The 21,251-nt window shown below is 35.3% G+C and overlaps 1 protein-coding gene across 3 annotated transcripts in view; it reads left to right on the top strand.

Annotated features, from left to right (window-relative positions):
* Positions 1-21,251, top strand: part of CSMD3 (CUB and Sushi multiple domains 3) — a 654,503-nt gene that overhangs the window by 113,507 nt on the left and 519,745 nt on the right. For all 3 annotated transcript variants that reach the window (XM_074145167.1, XM_074145166.1, XM_074145165.1), the window contains exon 3: positions 4,469-4,581. In XM_074145167.1, the coding sequence (XP_074001268.1) occupies positions 4,469-4,581 (113 nt within the window). The remainder of the gene's footprint in view (positions 1-4,468; positions 4,582-21,251) is intronic.

The raw sequence follows: 21,251 nt of genomic DNA, 5'->3' as shown, positions 1-21,251 counted from the left end.
ATTTTGCATGCAAATAATATCTAAATTCTAGATACATATTGTTTCTCCACATAATATAGCATCTTTAATTTCATCATGTTTACTACTGGAGTTTCAGAATTTCTATAAACAATAAGTTTTTCAGGAAGAACATCTGCTCTTTCTAATGTAGAAGAGATGAATGAGTAAAAATATCCCTCAACTTTTTCCTGAACTCCCAGAATTATCTGTATTCTTTGAGTATCCACCTAGCTAACTTCATCCTTCACATTCACAGCTTCAGTGTCTACTAGGTGGACAGATAATATGTCCACTTCCTGTGAGTGTAAGGTGCCTGACAAGCTTGCTAAGACACCCATAAGAACAAAGGAAATATTAATAAGCAGTGTATTAAATTACAAATTTTTATCACTTATATACTGGATAGCACTCTGTAGCTGAACTGCAGCATCTCAATCAAATATTCTAGTAGAATGTTACAATTCAAAATTTCATTTTTTTAAGAGTTGAGACAGAAAAAAAAAGTGTATTTCAGTCTCTGACCTCTGTAGACATTGTCTTTTAGTTCCCATGGTTTCTCACCACAGCAGCCAGTATCAGTTGCTTATGGTATCTCTTTGTGCATTTCAGTCAACACTAAATGAGCTAATTACAAAACCAAAAAGGGTAAGAGGGTAAGGACTGAGTGAATGAAAATTCCAACAAAAATAATAATAATAATAAAAAAGCCTACCTGTTCTAGTATAAATTTATTCTGTCAAAGTGGTAGACTATAAAGGGGTGATTGAAGTGCCTAGCATAACCTAGCATAACATCTAGGTCCCCTAACAGATCCTGCCTGGCCTCCACTCTCCAAAAGAGCACGGGTCTCATGTTGGTCCAATGTCATATCTACGAGCTCTGTCATGATGTCTCAAATACCTCCTGATGTCTAAAACAGAGACACCAGAATCACTCCATTAGGTATTTTAAATTTTAAAAAAGTTGATGTAAATGGAATGAAATATGCAAATGAAATGTAAGAGAGAAAATTGCTGTAGATTGAAAAAACTCGGCTACTACAGGAGATTTGAATTTTAAATGTGTTTAATATGCAGATGATACCATCTTAAGGAGATGACTGCCTGTTTTGCATAAGTACCCCACCTAAAGTTTTGCTTTTACCAGAGTACTCAGAATTTCTAAGTTAGCCATTTAGTTGCAACTGGTCTGAATAAGAGACGATAAGACCTACGGACTTACATTATCTCACAGGCATTTTGCTGGTTACCTGACACCTCTCTCCTGCAGTTATGTACTTGGTATGTTTCATTTTAAATGGCAAAGAAAACTATTCTAGCTAAAATGTATAACTTTCTGTAGAGTTTTACACAAATGAGACTTAAACTCTGAGGTCAATGTACTGTAGGACCCAATGAATAATACTCAATTATTAGGTTACTTCAATTGTCTGAACAAATTATATTACATTTCCTTTTGAAAATTTATAGTATTTAACCAAGTGATATTTGCATGTTGTTGTATTTTTACTTATTAATAATTTTAATTAATTTTGCATCCACTAAACCACAAATAAAACCTCTGCATTTTTTCATATAAATTTAAGTGTAGCAACCAAATTAAAGAAACAATCTGAACCTTTCTGAGTCAATGCAGCATAATGATGGTGCTAAAAGGCACACTCCTGAAAGCTAAGTGGTATCAAATGGCTCTAATAATGATCTGTTTTGCATGAGGAGCTGTAATGTTTGCCATGCTAGTAACATATGCGTTCATTTAAAAAATCCCCTACCCATCTAAATCATGCATATGTACCATTCATAAAATTAAATAATTTGGGATAAGTGTGTATTTCTTTTCTGATGGATATGTGTTTATACCCACAATTCCCTCAAATCATTGAGTATCTAAATAGTTAACAGCTAGACCTGCTGTATGCTGCAAATTAAAGTTTTATTCAAATTATTGGCTAGTTTTTATGTTAGGCCAGCTTACTTTCAAGTGATGATAGTTATCATTTTATTGGTTTATGAATAAGTTAATGGGAAAATTGCACTGATATTGACTTGTCAAAGAATTATGCATATGCCCATAAGCATTTTATTAATTTGCTTTATTGTTAGAACAAAAATATATTCTCATAATCAAATAAAAAATGCATTTCCTAATTCCTAAATATTCTGTCAATAAGTCAATAATTCTCCATCTTTGTATATTAATTTAAATTCTTTAATCTAGTCTTGCTTTTTTTACATTATTCATGAAGAGGCCAATAACAAAAATAACAAGGTTGTGGGTACACACACTGATAACTTGCTGAATATATATAGATATGTATAGACATTTAAGTGTCATTGCTACTTTTGTTCATGTTTTTCAATTTTCTGGTCATTATGTTGTGAGTAATATTATCTTACCATTTGGTTTCATACCTGTCATGATTGTAACCAATAGCATACCTTGGCTATTGCAATGTCGTCTTCTCTTTTCCCTGGAAAAAAAAAAAAAAGAGACAGGTTACTGTGCTGGAGGTTTTTTTGCCAAAGATTGCTTAAGAGAAAACAAAAGCATAACAACACTCTAAATTAGAGTATCCATTAAGAACACCAAGTAGATAGTCAATAGAGAACAGCATACAACTTTTTATGATCCCCACAGCAAATGAGCCTCTTGCTAAATTACTAGTACACTATATAGAACTCATCTAAAGTTATCTTAACATTAAGAATAAATAAAACATTAAAATAAATGCTAGTACTGCAATTACAATAATTTTTCAGAAAAATCATTTTGAATTCTAGGCTTCTCATCACTCTGTGTCCTTCCTTCCGGTGAGAGTAGAAATACTGATAATGGCATCACGTAACTTATCAGTTAATTTCAGAAGAAGACTCAGACTGAATTTCAGTACAAGCCACAGAAAATGTATTCAAGCAACATTAAGCATCATTGGTGCTTGCAGTACATATATTAAGCAAAATTTAAAATATATACCTTTTCTTCTGGTAAAAAAATATCAGTGTTTACATCTTTTTTTCAAGTGTTTACAAGACCAACCTATGAATTGGGTATTCTGAAATCCTATAAATAAAGATGTAGTAATAAAGATGTATTGCAAAATCTAACATCTGTTGTGAATCTTATTTAATACATAGCTGACTTACAGTGTTTTTTTAACCAAGTAGTGAAGAGCTTTGGATATTGTTTGTGCATGTGTACACTAAATTTCATATCTCACATATGGCAGTAAATCAAAACATGATCATGTATATGTATTAAAAACAAACAAACAAACAAACAAAAAGAAGTGGCAAATTTATTGTAAGAATGGAAAGGGAAAAGGTAAATCTTGAGCAACCTGGACTAACTGTTAAGCCTACTTTTAGCAAGATGTTGGACTATCTGATCTCCACACATCCCTTCTGACCCAAATTTTTCTATAATTCTAAACGCAAAGTAGTAAGTAAAAATAGGGCTCGACTACAAACACATGAAAACGATTTAATGTTAATCGCTAATAAAAGAAATCATCCTAATCTGCCACACAATTTAGCATATATGGCTAGCTGGGCTCCAAATGTATGTCTAGATTTCACTGGTGAGTACACACAGCTAAATTATTCAACCTTCTCTTTACATATTTTTGACAGATAAATACTGTGGGTTTTGTTGGTCTGAACCCTGATGGGGTTATACTCCTAGAATAGAGAAAGTGTTACCATATGTATGTCAAATGAAAAGAACGTGTAGAGATGAGTATCTGTTGAACATATCAGCAGTGCTAAGAGTACACAAAAATTGTTCTTTCATCTGTGTCTCAAACATAGTGGTTTTAATAAAACCAACTAACTAAACAAAGAAAAGCCCCAGCAACCATGTAATTCCTTGCAAGAGCGCTTTCTTTATGGATGTATTATTTCACAACAATGCTCTTTGGATTTCCTGCTTGAGTTGAAAGCAGAAATATCTTCTCTGAGGCTAAAATACATATCTTAAATAATCTTAAATTGCCTCATTAAAATGAATCAGGATCCCCTTTCTTTCATTATATTGCTGCAGAAAATTCATCCACTACCATTACTGTTACCTTACACTTAACAGAAGTCTGTGCAAAATACATAATGCAATAGACATTTGAAAATAACCCTAAATAGTGTAAATTGGCTGGTGTTTAGAGGGGTTTTTTTTCATCTACTGATTATCTGGACCATTTTTAAAGTCCAGTTTCTATATCTAACTATCATCTCTACTACATGCAGTTTTCTCAAACTGATTTGTGTTGTCTGGTTGAGTATCCGTGAAAGATGCAAAAGTGTTGTACTGATTCCTTAAACTTTCATATAAAAATCATTTTCTCAAGTAATATAAACTATATACTTTTAAGTCTGTTGCCATTTCCATGATGAAATACTATTTGGAACAGCAACCTGTCACACAGAGTTTTATTTTTCAGTCAACTAACTATGCATTGTGCTTTTTTGTTTCTTAGGTTAACAGGATTTCATCTTCCTCCACCTGTGACAAGTACAAAATCTGTATTTTCACTGCGCTTGACAAGTGACTTTGCAGTTAGTGCTCATGGGTTTAAAGTTTACTATGAAGGTAAGACATTCTTATCAAAAGATTCTGGATTTTTTTTTTCTCTGATCTCTATACATAATAAAATAATGTCCCACAAAAATCTGTACAAATACACATTTATAACCTTATCGCAGTTACAATGTATGCTTTTTATGCAGTCATTCAGATGCATAGATTCACATATGAAACCTTTCCTTTCCTTTTCCCTTCCCTTCCCTTCCCTTCCCTTCCCTTCCCTTCCCTTCCCTTCCCTTCCCTTCCCTTCCCTTCCCTTCCCTTCCCTTCCCTTCCCTTCCCTTCCCTTCCCTTCCCTTCCCTTCCCTTCCCTTCCCTTTCATTTTAAAAAAAGAAATTGAGGTAAAGACACTTGATCTTTCTGCTTCCATTAAGTGTCTCTGTCAGCAAGCCAAGAGCTATAGTAAATTGCATGGAGAAGCTCTGAGGCCGTTGTTGTACCCTGCTCAGTCCCATCTGCAACAGAATCTAATCTCTGGGGAGGTAACTAGCTGAGTAACTAACTCTTTGGTAGCCAGGACAACATCCTAAAACTGGTAATGCAGTGAAAGGCTGCCATAGAAATACAGCCTGAATCACTCTGTAGTAAAATGTCTTCAGCCGTTGACATTGTTTCCCTTCAGGTATGATGTATTAGAATGCTACTTCATATAGAAATTCCCTCCTATATGTACTTATGTCAAGATATGAAATGGAAAACATAAAACAATTTTCAGGCCTTTTTTTGTCGCTTGAGTTATTATAGAAAATAAATGAGACAATTACACACACTTTTTTCTGGCTTGCACATAAGCAAGAAGTGATTTAAAAAATAGAAATTCAAGCTGTGTGTAACTGATTTTGGCTGGATTATAGCTATTTTTTAGTCTGTTAATTCAAGCTAACAATTGGTTTTGGCTATATTATAGCTACTCTGTAGTGTATTAATTTCTCAAGTGTTCAGTAACTTTGTTCAGCAGCAGCATTATTACAGAATGTTATATAGAAATGTACTGTGCAATTTCTATGGATTTTTAGCTATGTAAAATACAGTATATACTCATTCATGTTAAGAAACTATGTAGTATTTTTATCATTGATTTGGTGACATAAATTGAGAAATTCACTACGTATGGTATCAGCTGCTGTACTTATACATTGTTTATCTAAAGGTTTTGCACTACTCATGCTATGCATTTCAGTTATGATAGACAATGATTAAACCTAAAGTGGAAGATCACTGATAGAGTTCAGTTTGCACATATGACTGGTTCCTCATATAGTTCTTTTCCAGGCGGAAATAACATACTGGTTAATGAACTCAAGCTCCTAAATCACCAGCAAGTGTGGGGAAATTTTACCTTCAATCACAGAAATCAGCATTTTAGAACAAAACATAAATTTGTTACCTTGAATTTGATACTCACCTTTTTTATTTTTTTAATCTGAGGCTTTATTTTGTGAAATCAAGAATATCGAAAGAAGTTACGCTAGACGTCAGGATTTTAGTTCACTGGAGTCTCCCTTCCCATGGCCAGGGCTACTTTTTTAAGAGCTGCATCAAGGCAGCTTCATTCAGTGAGAGAATTTTTCTTTCAATTCCTTTTTTCTTCTGACTTTCTATGAAGCTACCTGTCTTTATAACCAGCTAGCAAAGAAATGAAAACTCATTACGTTGCATTCATTTCATGCATCATTCCTTGACGTGACAGAATAGATGTATTTAAATGATAATCACATCAGGGCAATCTCCATTTCTGTTCTTGTACTCTTTGTGAATGTGTATAACCCTGCAATCAACATTTTCAGATCTGGTTCTACCTAGTATCCAATTTTCAAAAATTTTGATTGCCCAGTAGCTCCTTTTTAGCTTCCTGATGAAACATCTGCATACTTAGTACCCCTAAATATCAGACCACATACTTAAGTGCTTCATTATGGATTTGTAATTTGAAACCTAAGACGGAAATGATTAGCAACCTATCATTGCAATAAAGCAAAATGATAGACAGAGATAGTATGAGACGGCAGAATGAGCAGTAGAGACGTATGTTTGAAGGGATTAGATCCAGGTGTGATTTGAAAAAGAAGGAACATACCTTTCATAATCAGCGATCATTTAAAATACTTTCCTTTGAAACGTTTGGAAATAGAAGACATAGACAGAAGGTTATATGGGGTGCATTACTGTTCACTATATTTAAAAACAAAGCAAAACAACAACAACAACAAAAAAAAAAGCACAAATAAACAAAGTCCATCAATATCTCTTTCTCTGACCTCCTATTCTCCTTGACATATTGAGCTGAAAGTTGACAAGAAACAAAATCTGACAGAATCTGTAGAAAATATGAATCTAATGTGGACTTTCTTGATCATAACACAGAGGAAAAAAAATAATTTTCTGGTCTTCTGAGAATAGAAATGTGTATGAAAAGATATAAAATTATATCATCAATAGAACTACTACGCTGGGCCATCATATATAAGCACCTGCAATTACATCCAGTCAAACTTAGTACACAATAAACCACAGATATACCCACTCTGGCCTCCTACCATCAACATCATAAGCCTTAGTCTGTATCCTCTGTCCCTCCATCCTTCTCTCCTTCTCTTTTTCTTTCCTCCTCTCCTTATTTCTTTCCCATTCACCTTACTTTCCTCAATATCAACTGGAATATTTGGGTTAGCTTTGGTGCCATTGTGCACATACACCTCTATGTTCCGTTTCTTTATTATCTGGGAAAGAACACATTCTGAGAAATACACCTCTCTATATAGCCAATAACTTTGGAGAAAAAGATTTCATGAGAGAAAACTGAACAGATTACTCCAAAGAAAAAGGCTTCACTTCCAGTGAAAACAGCAAATGGTGAGATGCCTTGAAAATTAAGGAGGGATTTTAAGAAAAAAACTTAAGCTACAATAATTACCAGCAGCAATTTATCATTTCATCACTGTCTAGCAACACAGCTTTGCTGGATGGAGTGAGAAATGTGGGAGTTACAAGTCTGATGATTCCATGACTGTTTTTTTCCGGAGAGATTTCTGGCACCTTTTTTCTTTTTTAGTAGCTTTCAGGGTCTCTGTAACATGTATAGGTATTAATGTATGAAAGAGAAATGCTATACTTATCCTTTACTTGATCATTTAGGCCAAGTCACAGCGTAGCTTTGTCTTTTTAACTTTATTTCTGATAAAATCATTTTGGTTTCAGAATAGAAGAACTTAATGCACTTTTTCATTTCCTGTTGTCTTGAGATACGTAAGCAGCTTTATTCACTGAGAGCATGGCAGGGGAAATACAGCTGCTAAGAAAGCTAGCAACATAGAGGCTTAGCCCATACAGCAAGGGCCTCCAGTGAACCTAGTCCTGCTTTGAACAGTGCTTCCTTTTGTTCTTATTGGGTTATTTGAAAGCTACTAAACAGGTAGCAGACATTGTTAAAATCATTGACTTCATTAACAAATTTACTGCTAGCATTTATGGCAATCTTTTTCCAAGGCAAATATGATAGACATTTTTGTGCCATTCTATTGATCATGGGAAAGAATTTAATATATAGATTATACTTACAGTGAAAACTCTGAATGTCCTGGAGATGAATTGCAATTATTTATAAGTGTTATGAAATATAATTTTATCTGTTTTGAACTGCTACACATCTTTTAAAGCTGAATTATAAAACTGAATTATTAGACACTGTATAAATAATGAAATAGTCTTCATATTTGTACTAGAGTGGTGCTATAGGAATTCAGCGATTCTGCTGAACTGCTTTTGAGATGGGTTTGAGAGCAATGTTAGAAATTGCAAGACTGATCTCATCTTTATGGATAATGGGGGGGCAGGAAAGAAGGGAGCAGATGGTGTTTATTAATGGAATAGGATTTCTGTCTAGTGACTTTTATGGACCTATCATGCATTTCTTTCAGCAATATTAAGAAAAATTTGTAGCTGATGTACAGGATTATTGAAGCATGTATATCAAAAAAACTAGTAGGACTTAAATGTGCCAGGATGTGGAAGCTAAAAATAATTTTGGCAGTTGGTATAGAGCTAGAGAATGCAAACAAATAGGATAATCTATTTTTAGCTCTGCTGCCTATTAGAATTTAGAAATATGGCTGCACATAATCTAAATCTTAGATTTAGATAAGGTTCATTAAGTACTAGGTGTATTAAGTTAATAATATTGCTACTGATTTTATATAAAAATTTAAAGGGTACTAATGAATTATTGATTAATGTTGGAGTGGTCTCTATAAAAGGTCCACCCAAAAAGTGTTTGCCAGGTTGGAGTTGTAAAAGCCACAGACTTTAACCTGTAAAGTTGTCACCAGGCTTACTACTTGACAGATACTACAGGCTTTTTTGTTGTTGTTGTTCAGATTTTGTCATAGCTATTTTGGGTATGGCTGCTCTCTGTCACAAGATTGCTTCAGCAAGCCCTTAATAAAAATGGAATTAAATTGAGTTTTCCTAGTGTTTCTGAAATAAAAATCCACAAAATAAATAAATAAATAAATAAATAAATAAATAAAATTAATTAAAGTAGAGAATGCTTAAATTACCAGATGTATTCATCATGGAAAGTCTTGTTTTGAAAATGAAACTTACTAAATCTAGCAAGGAAACATACTAAACATAAGAAGGCAATGTAAGTTCTAAATTTTCACTTCCATTCAACCTCTTGGATAACAAGAAAAGAAAAAGATGCTGAAGTTTCTTTCTTTTGGCTGAATGTATGAGTATCTGTCACATTGCCTAGGAAGTCACATCAAATTAGCTAGCATATCCTTCTGGTCTTGGAATACTAATTGTGCATGGCAAACATCCCAACGATGCCTGTTCATAGACTTGTATCTACTATCTACAGTGTGTGATGCAGAAATAAAATGGCTGTATATTCAGGGAAATAAAGAAAGATGCTTATCAGGGTTTAACTTCATTGTACCACTCTTCAAAATAGTCATTAACATGGTAGGTAGTTCTGAACTCCCTTGGTATAAGGAAGGCAAAGGGAAAGTTCCGATTTGCAATATTTTAAAATTCATTTAGTAAATTAAGGGGAGTTATCAAAGAATAAGCAAAGTTTAAAGAAAGAATAAACAAATATGTAAGCTATAAAATATGGTTCTAGGTCATGTTGCAAAGTGATTTTTTATATTGATGTGTTTTGTCTGCAACTCCACTAAGAAAAGTAAATTTGCACAGATTTTATGCTGTGATTAACAATAACAAAATATTATTCTGCTTTTGATCATATTTTTCATACTTCAGCATCAATACAGAGAAGAAAAAGTGAAACAAGAAGCCCACCCTATTAAAAGTTTAAAAATACCTCAGATACTTTACCCGACAAAACTATAAATCAATATTCTTTCCCATGTATATGATACAGAGATGTATAGCCACATGACATCTTCCTAGCCAACATTTTTAAAAAAAAATAAGTAACATTTCTAAAACACACTCTGTTAGATAATACTTAAAATTGTCACTAAATAAAATAAGTATTGGCTGGGAAAATACTTTTTTTCTTCCAGTTGATCCAGTGTAGCCTGTGTATCACAATACGTCATTGCTTCAGGACTATCACGCTAATCCTAATGCCAGAAGTACTTGTAATGCTGTAGCACAAACAGGAATCACTCTTAATGAAATTAATACCAGTGCAAATATTAAAATATGTTTTAAATATTTTACCTATATGTCATAGTGTTCCCACCATTCCTGTATAGAAATCCAGAGAGACTAAAGGAAAATAGGCCTGTGGACTTAATTTGGTTAATTTTTATTGCATTTCACACCATTTTATTGAGACTGCAATCATTAATTTGGATTTTGCTAAAGAATAACTTCTAGAAACAAATTCAGCACTTGAAGACATCAAGATTTAAGAAAACTATCACTTTCTTTGATTCCACTGATCATTCTGCCTCACTTAGAAGTCAGACTTTTCAACTCTGATTTTTAAGCTTCCTGTCACTGGCTCTTGTTCTGCTATTATCTTCTGCTTTACAGACCCCTTAGTATTAACATCTGCTAGTTCTTATGCTAGGTTTTTAAGAACTGCAATAAAATTACACACTTCAGAGTATTCTTTCTCTTTAATATGGGCTTTTAAAGTCTTAACATAAAGTATTCTGTTCCAAATCACAAATTATTTTGTGCTATTCTTCTGCATTTTCATCATATTTTGACTGTTGTGATGTCAGTGTGAAAGACAGATCTGGTCAGTACACTCGTCTGGCTGAGCCCTGCACCTGATCACCATAATTTGTCCTATTTTCTTATTAAATCCTTTTTTAACTTTGGGTACAGTATCACTTTTTATCCTGTGTGTATGTGAGGGCTTCAAGGGCTGAGTCCTAGCTACGAGAATCAGACTCGGGGTGTAAGTGCCCCTGGACTGTGGTATTGGCTACTGGAGCGAGTGGGGACTCAGTGCCTGCTACTGGAGCGGGTGGAAGTCTTGGCTGCAACTCACTGAAACAGAAACAGTGTCTGTCCCAAAAAACAGCTACTGGGATGAACTGGCTTGAGTGAAGTGAGAGGATCAGTGCCAGCAGCTGGAGCAATTCATGTGCCTGGTGCTGGGGGTATGTGGAGGGCAACTGTCCAATCTTCTTCAAACCAGATGTGCATGTGTCATTCACCAGCCCACTTCCAGCTGGACTCGCCAGCAGGTAGGAGGTCCTTGATCTGGGATGAGATATCAGGTGGGTGGATAGCCTATGCTGGACAAGTGTGCGAGTGCTTTGTGTTTGCTAGTGAGCATCAGGCTGGACAAGCCAGCAAGTAGGGGACCCATGGGGGAAGTAAGAAGGCCTGGGATCTAGGCAGGGGTGCTGGGTGGGCAGCAGGGTTGAGTTGGCATTTAGAGGATCCACTCTTTATAATCCATGACAACCCTCACTAGTGTTTGTGCCCCTTTATTTTGCTGCTACGTAGTGAAGCAACACTTTTAGGTTCCTTTCTTGTTGTTTGTCCTTTTTTCCAGGTTTTTTTGGTCTGTATTTCTTTACATTTTATTTCATTAAGAAGTTCCCTTGTTAGCCTCATGAGTCATTTGCCAAAGTTCACTTCCCCTTAAAACAGTTGGTTGTCTTTTAAAAAAATTGGCTGTCTCTCTGGCTGCCCTTCCTCCTCATAATTGCTTCCCAGGAGATGCTGCCTAACAATTCCCCAAATAAATCCAAATGTGACGTCTTAAAGTCTAACATCCCAATTTTACTACTTAACTCCCAGCCTTCTGTCTAATCCTGGGCTCAATTTTCTTCTCTTCTACTCTGCAGTTAGGTCCCCGTCCCCTGATAAGACTATTTTTAAAGGCCCTCGTTTTGAGTTAAGCAAGTTCACTTCCGATTATGTCCTTCTTTTCCTTGATCAGGTGGTTCTGTTTCTTTCCAGCAGTCCTACTTCATCTTCAGATAAGGTACTGTGATTAAGGAGGTCAAACCCTTGAAGACAACTCTGCAGCTAGACATTGGTCTGCTGGATGCACTTGCTCATAGCCAGAGCTTTTCTCCTAACCAGAAGGATTGAGAGGGCTGCCAACACCATCAGGGTTCATATCCCCATCACTCTTCCCCTCAGAATCCCATACCAACTTGATCTGCTTGAGCTTTCCCACTGGCCACGTTATTACCACTCACATGGGTGAACTGCATGAAGTAGCAGTTGTGAAGCTGAACAAACAGCAATTGCTCTGTGAAATTACGGGTCTGGGCTCCAGGCAAGAAGCACACTGTCCAAGACTATGGGTCTGGCTTGCAGGCAGGGGACTGTGCCATGTAAGAAGTGTCTAATCACTGGTACCTCTCAAAGGCTCAGTATGGATGGCTATGTCACTTTATTAACAATATGTTAATAAAGTACAGTTTAAAAACTACAGTTAAAAAAGTACAGTAAGTGAAAAAAAAAAAGTAGCTAAACATTGTTCCTGCTGCCAAGAATTTGCCATCCTATTTCAAAGAGAATATGTGTGATAAATTCATCTATAAACACTTCTCTCCTTTGTTCTTTAATTTGCAAAATAGCATATCATTTGTAGGAAAAAAGCTCATGCACATGTGCTTGATTACAGACCTAGTGTTTTATTCTCCCACAACTACCAGTTGGACTTTAGTCTGTTGGATGCTAAATTTTCTTTGATAAATCTTAATAAATAAATAAGTTGATTGATTAGAGAGCCACAGACCCATGTATAATTTTGTTCCAGGCAAAATGAATGGAAATATATTCATTTGTTTAACATCTGCAAAAAATTCATTATTTGAAAGTTAAAAACTAATAAGTAACCTATCATTTCATCTGCCTTAAGAAATATTTAATTATTGAAAGAAAAAAATGTCTCTCCCTTAGTCTGGAAAAAATCCACTTACTATTTCAATGTTCTGTTTAATTTATTTCTTTCAGAATAATGTTGTTAAATAAGCCATATTTGTCAACCTATGCTACTGTAATTTATCATTTTGATACATGCCTCATATTGAAGTTTAACTAAGACAGTGATTAATTTGAGATCTTAATTATATGTCAGCCTTACTTTAGTTTTTTTTCTCATATTTTCAATGTCATTTTTCATTAAAAATATTTAATATACAGTGCAAGTCTTGAAATAAATTTCTCAAGAGATTCTAAGTTTTTCTTTCTGAACTCACATTCTTCAGCTACTGGACTGTCATATTATTAAGATAAGTATAATACCCTGACAAAAACAAATCTTAAGGCAATCTAATTTAAGATTCACATTTTGATCCTTGTCTAGACAAGCAGTGATAACTCTAATCCAGTATAGTTGAAACAGTATTCTGTAGGAACTAATATACTGCTCATTAAAGTATCAAATTAAATGCAGTTCCATGTTCATAAGCATGTTCTTCCTTCATGCTTTTCTAAGTTACAGCTCAATGACATTTTGATGTAGTCATTGAAATACCAGATTTTGAAATATCCATAAAGTTCATAAAAATGAAACTACTGCTAGGTGACACTTATACCTCTAGAACTACATGGCTGAATCCTTCAACCTGCATTTGTTATTTGATAAAATTTTGGCTTTGATTTGTATTTGCTTTGATAGAACTTCTGTATCAATAATACCAAAATGCACAGATATGCAAGACCAGGTTCAGTATGTTCAGCATGCAATCTTAAAAACACTTCAAAACTTAATAGGAAACTACAGGTGGAGACATTTATTCATGATGAGAACATGCATCTCAGTAATACAGAATTATAACCTAAGAACAGACTCACTTTGTCATCTTACCAGGTTTTCAAAGTTAGCTAACTGGTTTTTCACGAGTTAAATTATAGTTCACATTTGGACACTTAGATCCATAATAAAATATTCATACTGTTGAGCATTCAGTAGTTCCCACTAGGCTCAATACAAACTATGTGACACTCAAAATGTTTGGGAATAGGTAAGCTTTTTTTTAGGTTTGTAAATTAAGCATCCCATTATGTCAGTCACTGACATTATCCAGTGCAATGATATTATAACCATTTAGTCTTGATTATAATGAAAAATTTATTTTAATAGGAAGAGAGAAGTAATTGCTTACTCAGCACCAGAATTCCCTGCCTTTTAAAATCAACTAAAGTTTATTAAAAGTTTATTTTGGAAGATATTTGCTTTTTTGATCAACTCTTAACAGACAATTGTTCGTTACCCAAAGAGGTCATTCAAGCAAACCTCAGTGTAAATTTAGACAGCTTTGAGAATGGGTGGATAATAATGCCGTAAACTAGATGGACAGTCAAATGCCTTACAATTTGGGGAAAAAAAAAAAAAAGTCAAAATAAGTGAAAGCAATTGTATCTATAAATATAAAATATGAAAAGTTCTATCTGTAAATATTAGTTCTCTGGCTGGAGTAGCCATTCTCCTTTGGTAATTCTGCTCTTCTGTTGATGAATCCCTGCCTGAACAACGTAAGGAAAGAAGAAACCCTTTCCTTTGTTAGATGGTTGGCAGCAGGCCACTAAAATCCCATGGACCATAAGTTGCATGTTACAGTTAAGAATTAATTAGCTAAGCTGCTTATCTAAGATCCACACTATAGATGTAATTGGAAAAAGTTGTCCCAAAATATTGTCACAATTTTAAAACTTCTTTTTTTTAAATGCAGATCTACATTAGAAATGCTTTAAAACTCCAAAGCTGACCTATTTCTTTTAAACAAGGAGGTTTATCCTAAGGAAAAATCATAATGAATTCTTGATAAATTTTTGATCTAAAAACTTAGAAGTTTACATACTTTTAAAATATCAGTTCATTATAATTAGGGCATTTTTATAAAGAATTTTCTGAAAATAATGACAATGAAATCACTGAGAAGTTCATTAAAATATCAGCTTGAGTTTTGATGCAGAATTCTTATACCTTCCTTGTTTTTGGTTTTCATCCTATATTCTGTAGCTTCCCTGCTATGACTAAAGCATCTGAAGTGAGTACAGAGAAAGTGAACAGACCTCATATCAGAAAGCAATCCTACTGCTTCCATATAAAAATTAGATTAGGAGTCCTCCTCACTTATTTATTCTATGATTAAAGAAGAAATTAAGGCATTAGGGTCACAAAGATTTATTATTTTTTTTAATTGAGTTTAGCATTTATGTTGTTTTTCCCTTACTGTTCTGTCAGTATGCCTCTAAGGAATAAGTGTTCTTTGTTCTTTTAGGACCAGAAAACACTGCCACTTGTAGCATTCAATTCCAAGTCTCTCTAAAGAGATAATCAACACTGATGCACTTAGTGGCAGGTGTAGAGCTGATTTTGTGATGAACACGTGCATCATCTGCAAAATTATTTGAAATCAGAGGTTGTCCTGGGTCGAGAGACACAGGACTAACTTTTCTTCTAATGCTGGGGAAAATTGCACTTTTAGAAGACTCTAGTGTCTGAATTTGTGAAAATATTTACTTCATAGCCAGCCAGGCTCTGTGGGATTCAAGGTTAGTGTTTTCGAGCTTTGCCAAGTGCAGGGACAAGGAGGAGCAAGGCCCGGGCATTTGACCCAGGCTGGCCAACAGGATTATTTCATACCATGAACGTCACATTCAATATAAATTAGAAAAGTTTGCTGCGTAGCTGGTTCTCTCCCTGATGGGGGCGGTCCAGACAACTCCTTGCCCCGGTGCCGGAACCCTGAGACCTTCCCTTCCTCCTGAAGCCATTGCGCTCGCAGTGTCCAATACTTGCTATCCACTGCTGGGAGTGCACAGCTTCCTACGGATATAGTTGGCTGAGTATAATTCCTGTATATCTTATATCAGTATCAGGATTAATACTGGTTCTTTAGTATTAATGTTAATTATTTAGTCTTAGTCTATTAAATCTATTTATAATTCAACCCTTGTGTTTCTTTGTGTTCCCTGATTCCCCTTTCCGGGTGGGGAGGGGTCATCGGGTGATAGAATAATTGTCTACATGACAATAAATTGTTATGGGTTCTCTCAAACCATAACACAGGCTAAGAAAATGCTACTAAACTATGACTTCTCAACATGAGCGTTTCTGTCCAGGTCTGGATTGGTGTTATATAGAAATGAAAGCCTGTGCTATATGCTTATTCCTTTCAGTGCCCTGTCTCTCTAGTTTACTAGTTATTAGTAAGTAGACAAATAACAAGAATAAGATGCTGATAGACAAGTTGTGTCGCAAAATAACAGCATGCTGTGTCATCCTTAATTACAGTGTAGTGTTGCTCAATCCTGTACTTGTCACAAGAGCTCTTATTGCAAGCAAGAAGAATGTGTTATTCTAGGCATGAAGCATCTTCATATGGAAAAATCTTTTACTTCTGTCCACAATTCTGTTACTGCCACACCTAAAATACATTCCAACTTCACACATTGCTGAAGCGTAATAAAATACAGACTCCTTATACCTCAACCTTTTCCAAGGCTCCGCAGTCACTTGAAAGGGTCTTTTTTTAAAGCTTTCTTTATCAATTAGATACATTTATTTACTATTCATAGAATACCTTTTAAGCCTAGGAAAAGTTGCTCAAAACCAAGGAGTTAATTGGACAAAATTAAACAAAAGAAGAAAATCTTGGAAGTTGATAATAGAAAAGGAGACAGAAGCTAAGCATTGATAAAACAGATGTGGTTATAACTTTGGTTGTACAAAAACTCTTATAGCACAGGAGTTTCTCACATTGGTTTTGGTAGGCAACACATTTCAATTTTAACCAATGGACCAAGAAAAATAGGCAGAGTATTTGAGAAGTTTTCAGTGGGGTAAACATCAAATTGGTAAGATTAAATCAGAAGTAAAGAGCAGGCAAATAAATTGAAAAAAGCAGTGGAGAGAGTATTACTTGAATTTTAGTATTAAATATCACTATTGCTTTTGAGGTGCTATGGACTTAATCTGGTCCCCAGCCTCATATTCCTTTCTCCCTTCCTGTTTGCTCACTGTAGCACTCACAAGGCTATGTAGGGAGCCAGATCAGGGAATTGGTATGGATGAAAACATAACATTTTGTTGCCTCTGTATTATTCTCTCATTTTTGATCTGGTCCAGCCTGCTGCATGGCTTACGAATGCTAACAGCATGAATGAGATACATACAGTTGGTGGCATGAAAAAGCATTGCTCCTTTGACAATCGTCCATTTACCTTAATTGAAAATATTTATCAAACTGCATCTTGATGCGATGTGTAATGCAGAATGACAATAGGAGATTATAACAGTTTTACCATTGTAAATTGTGTCACTACTTGTCTGCGTTTCTATTGCATAACACCTGCCAGCAGATCTACTGAGTACACAAAACTGACTCTTAGAAGAAAACACATCACGGTATCTTGGATTCTTGATTGGTTTGGGTTGCAAATGCTCCAAGGAACAAGTTTGCCATGTTTGAATTTGGGTCTTTCATTAAAGTATTATACAGTGTGACTGTTATATTCATTTGAATCCAGTTTGATCACTATACAGACTTGAAATGATAAATTAAAAAAGAAAAAAAAACATCCCAAAGATTAAATATGTATTACACATTGGAAATATTTACAAAAGAGAAACTTGATATAAGAAGTTGCAATCTTAGCATACACATAGGACTTATTTTTTGACTGTGCTGCTTCAGTTCCCCCTGACATTGGTCTCCTTTTTCCAACCTTTCCCTTAGAACCTCTTCGTTTCTAAGTTTGGCTTTCCCAAGTGAGGTATTTCAGACTATACTTTCACTGCTGCCTTCTAAGGGATGGAGTTCTTTTCTCTTCTTCTGTCTCTTTATTATAGAAGTCCATTCAAGTTCATTTATTTGATAGACAGCATGTCCTGAATTTGCAATCATGATCATGATATGCATCAGTCTTTACCTCCAGTAATACCTGCGGCATAAATGCAAATGAAAGAAAAAGGATACAGCCCTGTTTTCTGGGATTGGTTTCCTTTTTAGGGAGATTTTTTAATTTTCATTTTAATTTCTATTTCATATTTCATTGTCCTCTGGACACACTCTAATAGTTTGATGTCCTTCTTCTATTGAGGTGCCCAGAACTGCACACAGTACTCAAGACAGGGCCACACCAGTGCATTGTAGAGTGGAACAGCCACCTGCCTCAACGGGCTAGAAGTCCTGTGCTTGATGTACCCCAGGACATGGCCCTTTTGGCTGCCAGGACACGCTGTTGACTCAACAGCAGATGAGTTTGCTTACTCTTCCCATGGTGTAAAAAGCAAAGTCCAAAGCCAAACTGACTTTTCAGTTTACTTCCTTTTTTTTTTTTTTTTTTTTTGTAACAAATATTGATAATTGCACTCTCACCATTTTAAGAATAAAAATATAAGATTAACATGCATTTCACCTTTCCACCATTTTAATTTGTGTAAGTGTAGCATAGAAGAGCATAAACATTACTTTGCATTTCCCAAAGAAATTACCCAGAATTCTAAGTCTGATTATCAGTTGATTTTACTCCCAAATTAAATAATACAGAAGGAATGGGTTTCATTCCTTCTTTTTCTAGAAACAAGGATATTCAACACAGCAGAAATGTTATATTTAGGAGCAACCTAAAGTAATTAATTTGATGCAACAGACTGGACATCTACTCAAAGTCACTTGGTTTTTATTCTGCAGCAACAATTCAATCTGTTTGTTTGGTATTCTTTGCTGCTACATCCAGGTGTTCAAACAGTATGTTTGTTAAAGGGGAATACCATTAAAGTTTTGAAGCAAATCAAAGACTATTTCAAGGACTAAGCTACAGAATCTTCTTGTCTTTTCATTAAATATTGTAAGATACATGTAGTGTTGATTTTCACATCACAGAGAAGGTTACCTTCAGGGAAAAATAAACCAATAGCTTTTCTATCATTCCAGTCAGACTCCTTTGAATGTTTTTCTTTCTTTAAACTCTTACAGATACGCTATGCTGCCTTTTAAAGGAAAATGAATGCATCAGGAACTCTTATTCATTTCATGTTATTCCTTTGGGCCTAAAATCGTGTTTTCTGTTAGTATGTTATTTTGGGAAAACACCAATCTTTAATGGAACAGAAAAATCTGTTCTTGTAATAGAATAAAGGTAAAAGTCTCAACTACTTGTTACATGAGTCAACAGTGCACCCTGGAAGAAATGGTAGCTAATAACATACTGGGCTGCATTAACAGAGGTGTAGTCAGTAAATTGAGGGAAGCAATTATTTCCCTTTCTTCAGCTCTTAAATTTGGAATATGGCATCCAATATTAGATCCTCAGTACAAGAAAGGTGCTGATAAATTGCAGCAAATTCAGGGAAGGGCCACCATGGACCTCTTGCCTTGCAAGGAGAGGCTTAGGAAGATGCGCTTCTTCAGCCTGGAGAAGAGATGGCTGGGGGCAGGGAGGTGTCAGAGCATTCTTCAAATACCTATAAGGAGCTTAGAGAGAAGGGTCTCCACTGAGGTGAACAGCAAGACAGACATTCTAACCAAAATGAAGGGATTGCCCAGAGCGGTTGTGGATTCTCGCCTCTGAGGTCTGTTCTCCTAGTTGACTTTGCATTGATCAGGAGGTTGGATTACAGCCCTCTGGAATTCCCTCTAACCTGAATTATTTTATGATTCTAACCTAAATAATCCATAGGAAGTAACTAAAAGTAATAATTTTTATTTCCTAATTTAATATGAAAATTGAATGTGCATTCCTGAAGGATTTATTTCCTTGTAAATACAGACAGATTTTGAAGCTGGCTTGAAGTACATCCAATTAAATGTAATTTTGTTCTCAGAGAGCAGCAAGGGCTGGAAGACAAGGAACAAGAAACTGAGGCGCACTCTGCAATGGGGCACAGTCCTCAGGGGTTGAATATGGGGGACAGAGCCTGGGTCTGGTGTCTGTCAGGGTCCATTAACACCCATGGCAACAAGGCAAACAATGGACCAGGGCAAGGGTGCATCCAGGGAGAAAAAGAAAATGTGGCCAGGGCCAGGCTGGAGACAGGATACCAACACAGGGCTGAAAGTCCTTGCAGGAGCTAAGCTAAGCTAAGCTTTTCCCTACAGCACAGGGAAAAGGTGTCTGTCCAGTAGACATCTGGAGAATGGCTGAAGACTGGCATTCCTACGGTGTTGCTGTGGCAGGAGACTGACAGCCCTGGGCTGAGCTGAAATAGGCTTCCTGGGCCCTGTATACATATGTTGAGTCCTCGTTGGAACTGTGATAGCTGCGATAGTGTAGAGATCCTGCAGTTTTGCTAGGTGTCTTGTTCATGCAATCTATAAGTAAGCAGACATGCTCTGTCAATCTTTACTGCATCTTTCATTCTTTATACTTCTGAACTGATAGGTCAGAAATGCCTTCATGTCAAGTTGTACAGTACTGTAATTTTAGCATTTATAACCAGGTGACCTCTACCTTCAAAATACCTTGTAAAGCATCATCAAGGTATGTTTGCACCACTAGATTAAGGCATTTAGTTTAGCTCAGAGCATTTGAGTTGAACTCTAAATTGCCCTCTGAAAAAGAACAATTTTTTCCATTGATTTTGTGAAAAACATTGTCTCTTAACTTTGAGAATTAAAATAGGAACCTGACTGTGGACACCATGATTATGTTTTCGTTTCAGTAGAAAACTTGTCATAAGAGTTCAGTGCATGTCTTCGCTGTCAGAGTGGTCCTCAGAAAAGCCAATCAAAAAAGCCCTTTATAGGCACATGTTTAGCTCTGAGACTTAAAAGTTTATGCAACTGTTTAATCTGCTTCTTCATTGCATGGGATAATCTTAAGCATAGAAATGTATATATACTGTGTAGCATTTCAGTCAATTAGAATATTATTGCTGTATGGTAAATTTCTGGTTATTAAGGCATCTTCTAAATTTGATGCAATAGTTTCTGAGTGCAAGCAAAACTCATCATACGGATACCGATAGTGAATTTCATTTTATTTTTAAAAATGTAATTGTACCATTTTGTCATCTGGTGAAATGAAATTAAGTGAACTATATTTCAGATATTTTAAAATTGTAATCAAATTACATGTCATTTTTCAAAGATGTATAAATCACATTTTCTGTGCCTGAAAGGTTTGGAAGTTGAATGTATTACAGACAATACACAAGACAAAGGGCTAAGAGAGTATATTTCTACTTCAAGCTTATAAACCTAGATTAAATGCTTAAATTACATTGCCACTACAGAATACTTTCTTGAATGTTCCTTCCTCCTGGAGAAGC

Source organism: Numenius arquata, chromosome 3 (genome assembly GCF_964106895.1).
Source record: "Numenius arquata chromosome 3, bNumArq3.hap1.1, whole genome shotgun sequence".
Taxonomy (NCBI): Eukaryota; Metazoa; Chordata; class Aves; order Charadriiformes; family Scolopacidae; genus Numenius; species Numenius arquata.
The sequence above is the reverse complement of the archived record's forward strand: the minus strand, read 5'-3'. Positions and strand labels throughout refer to the sequence as shown.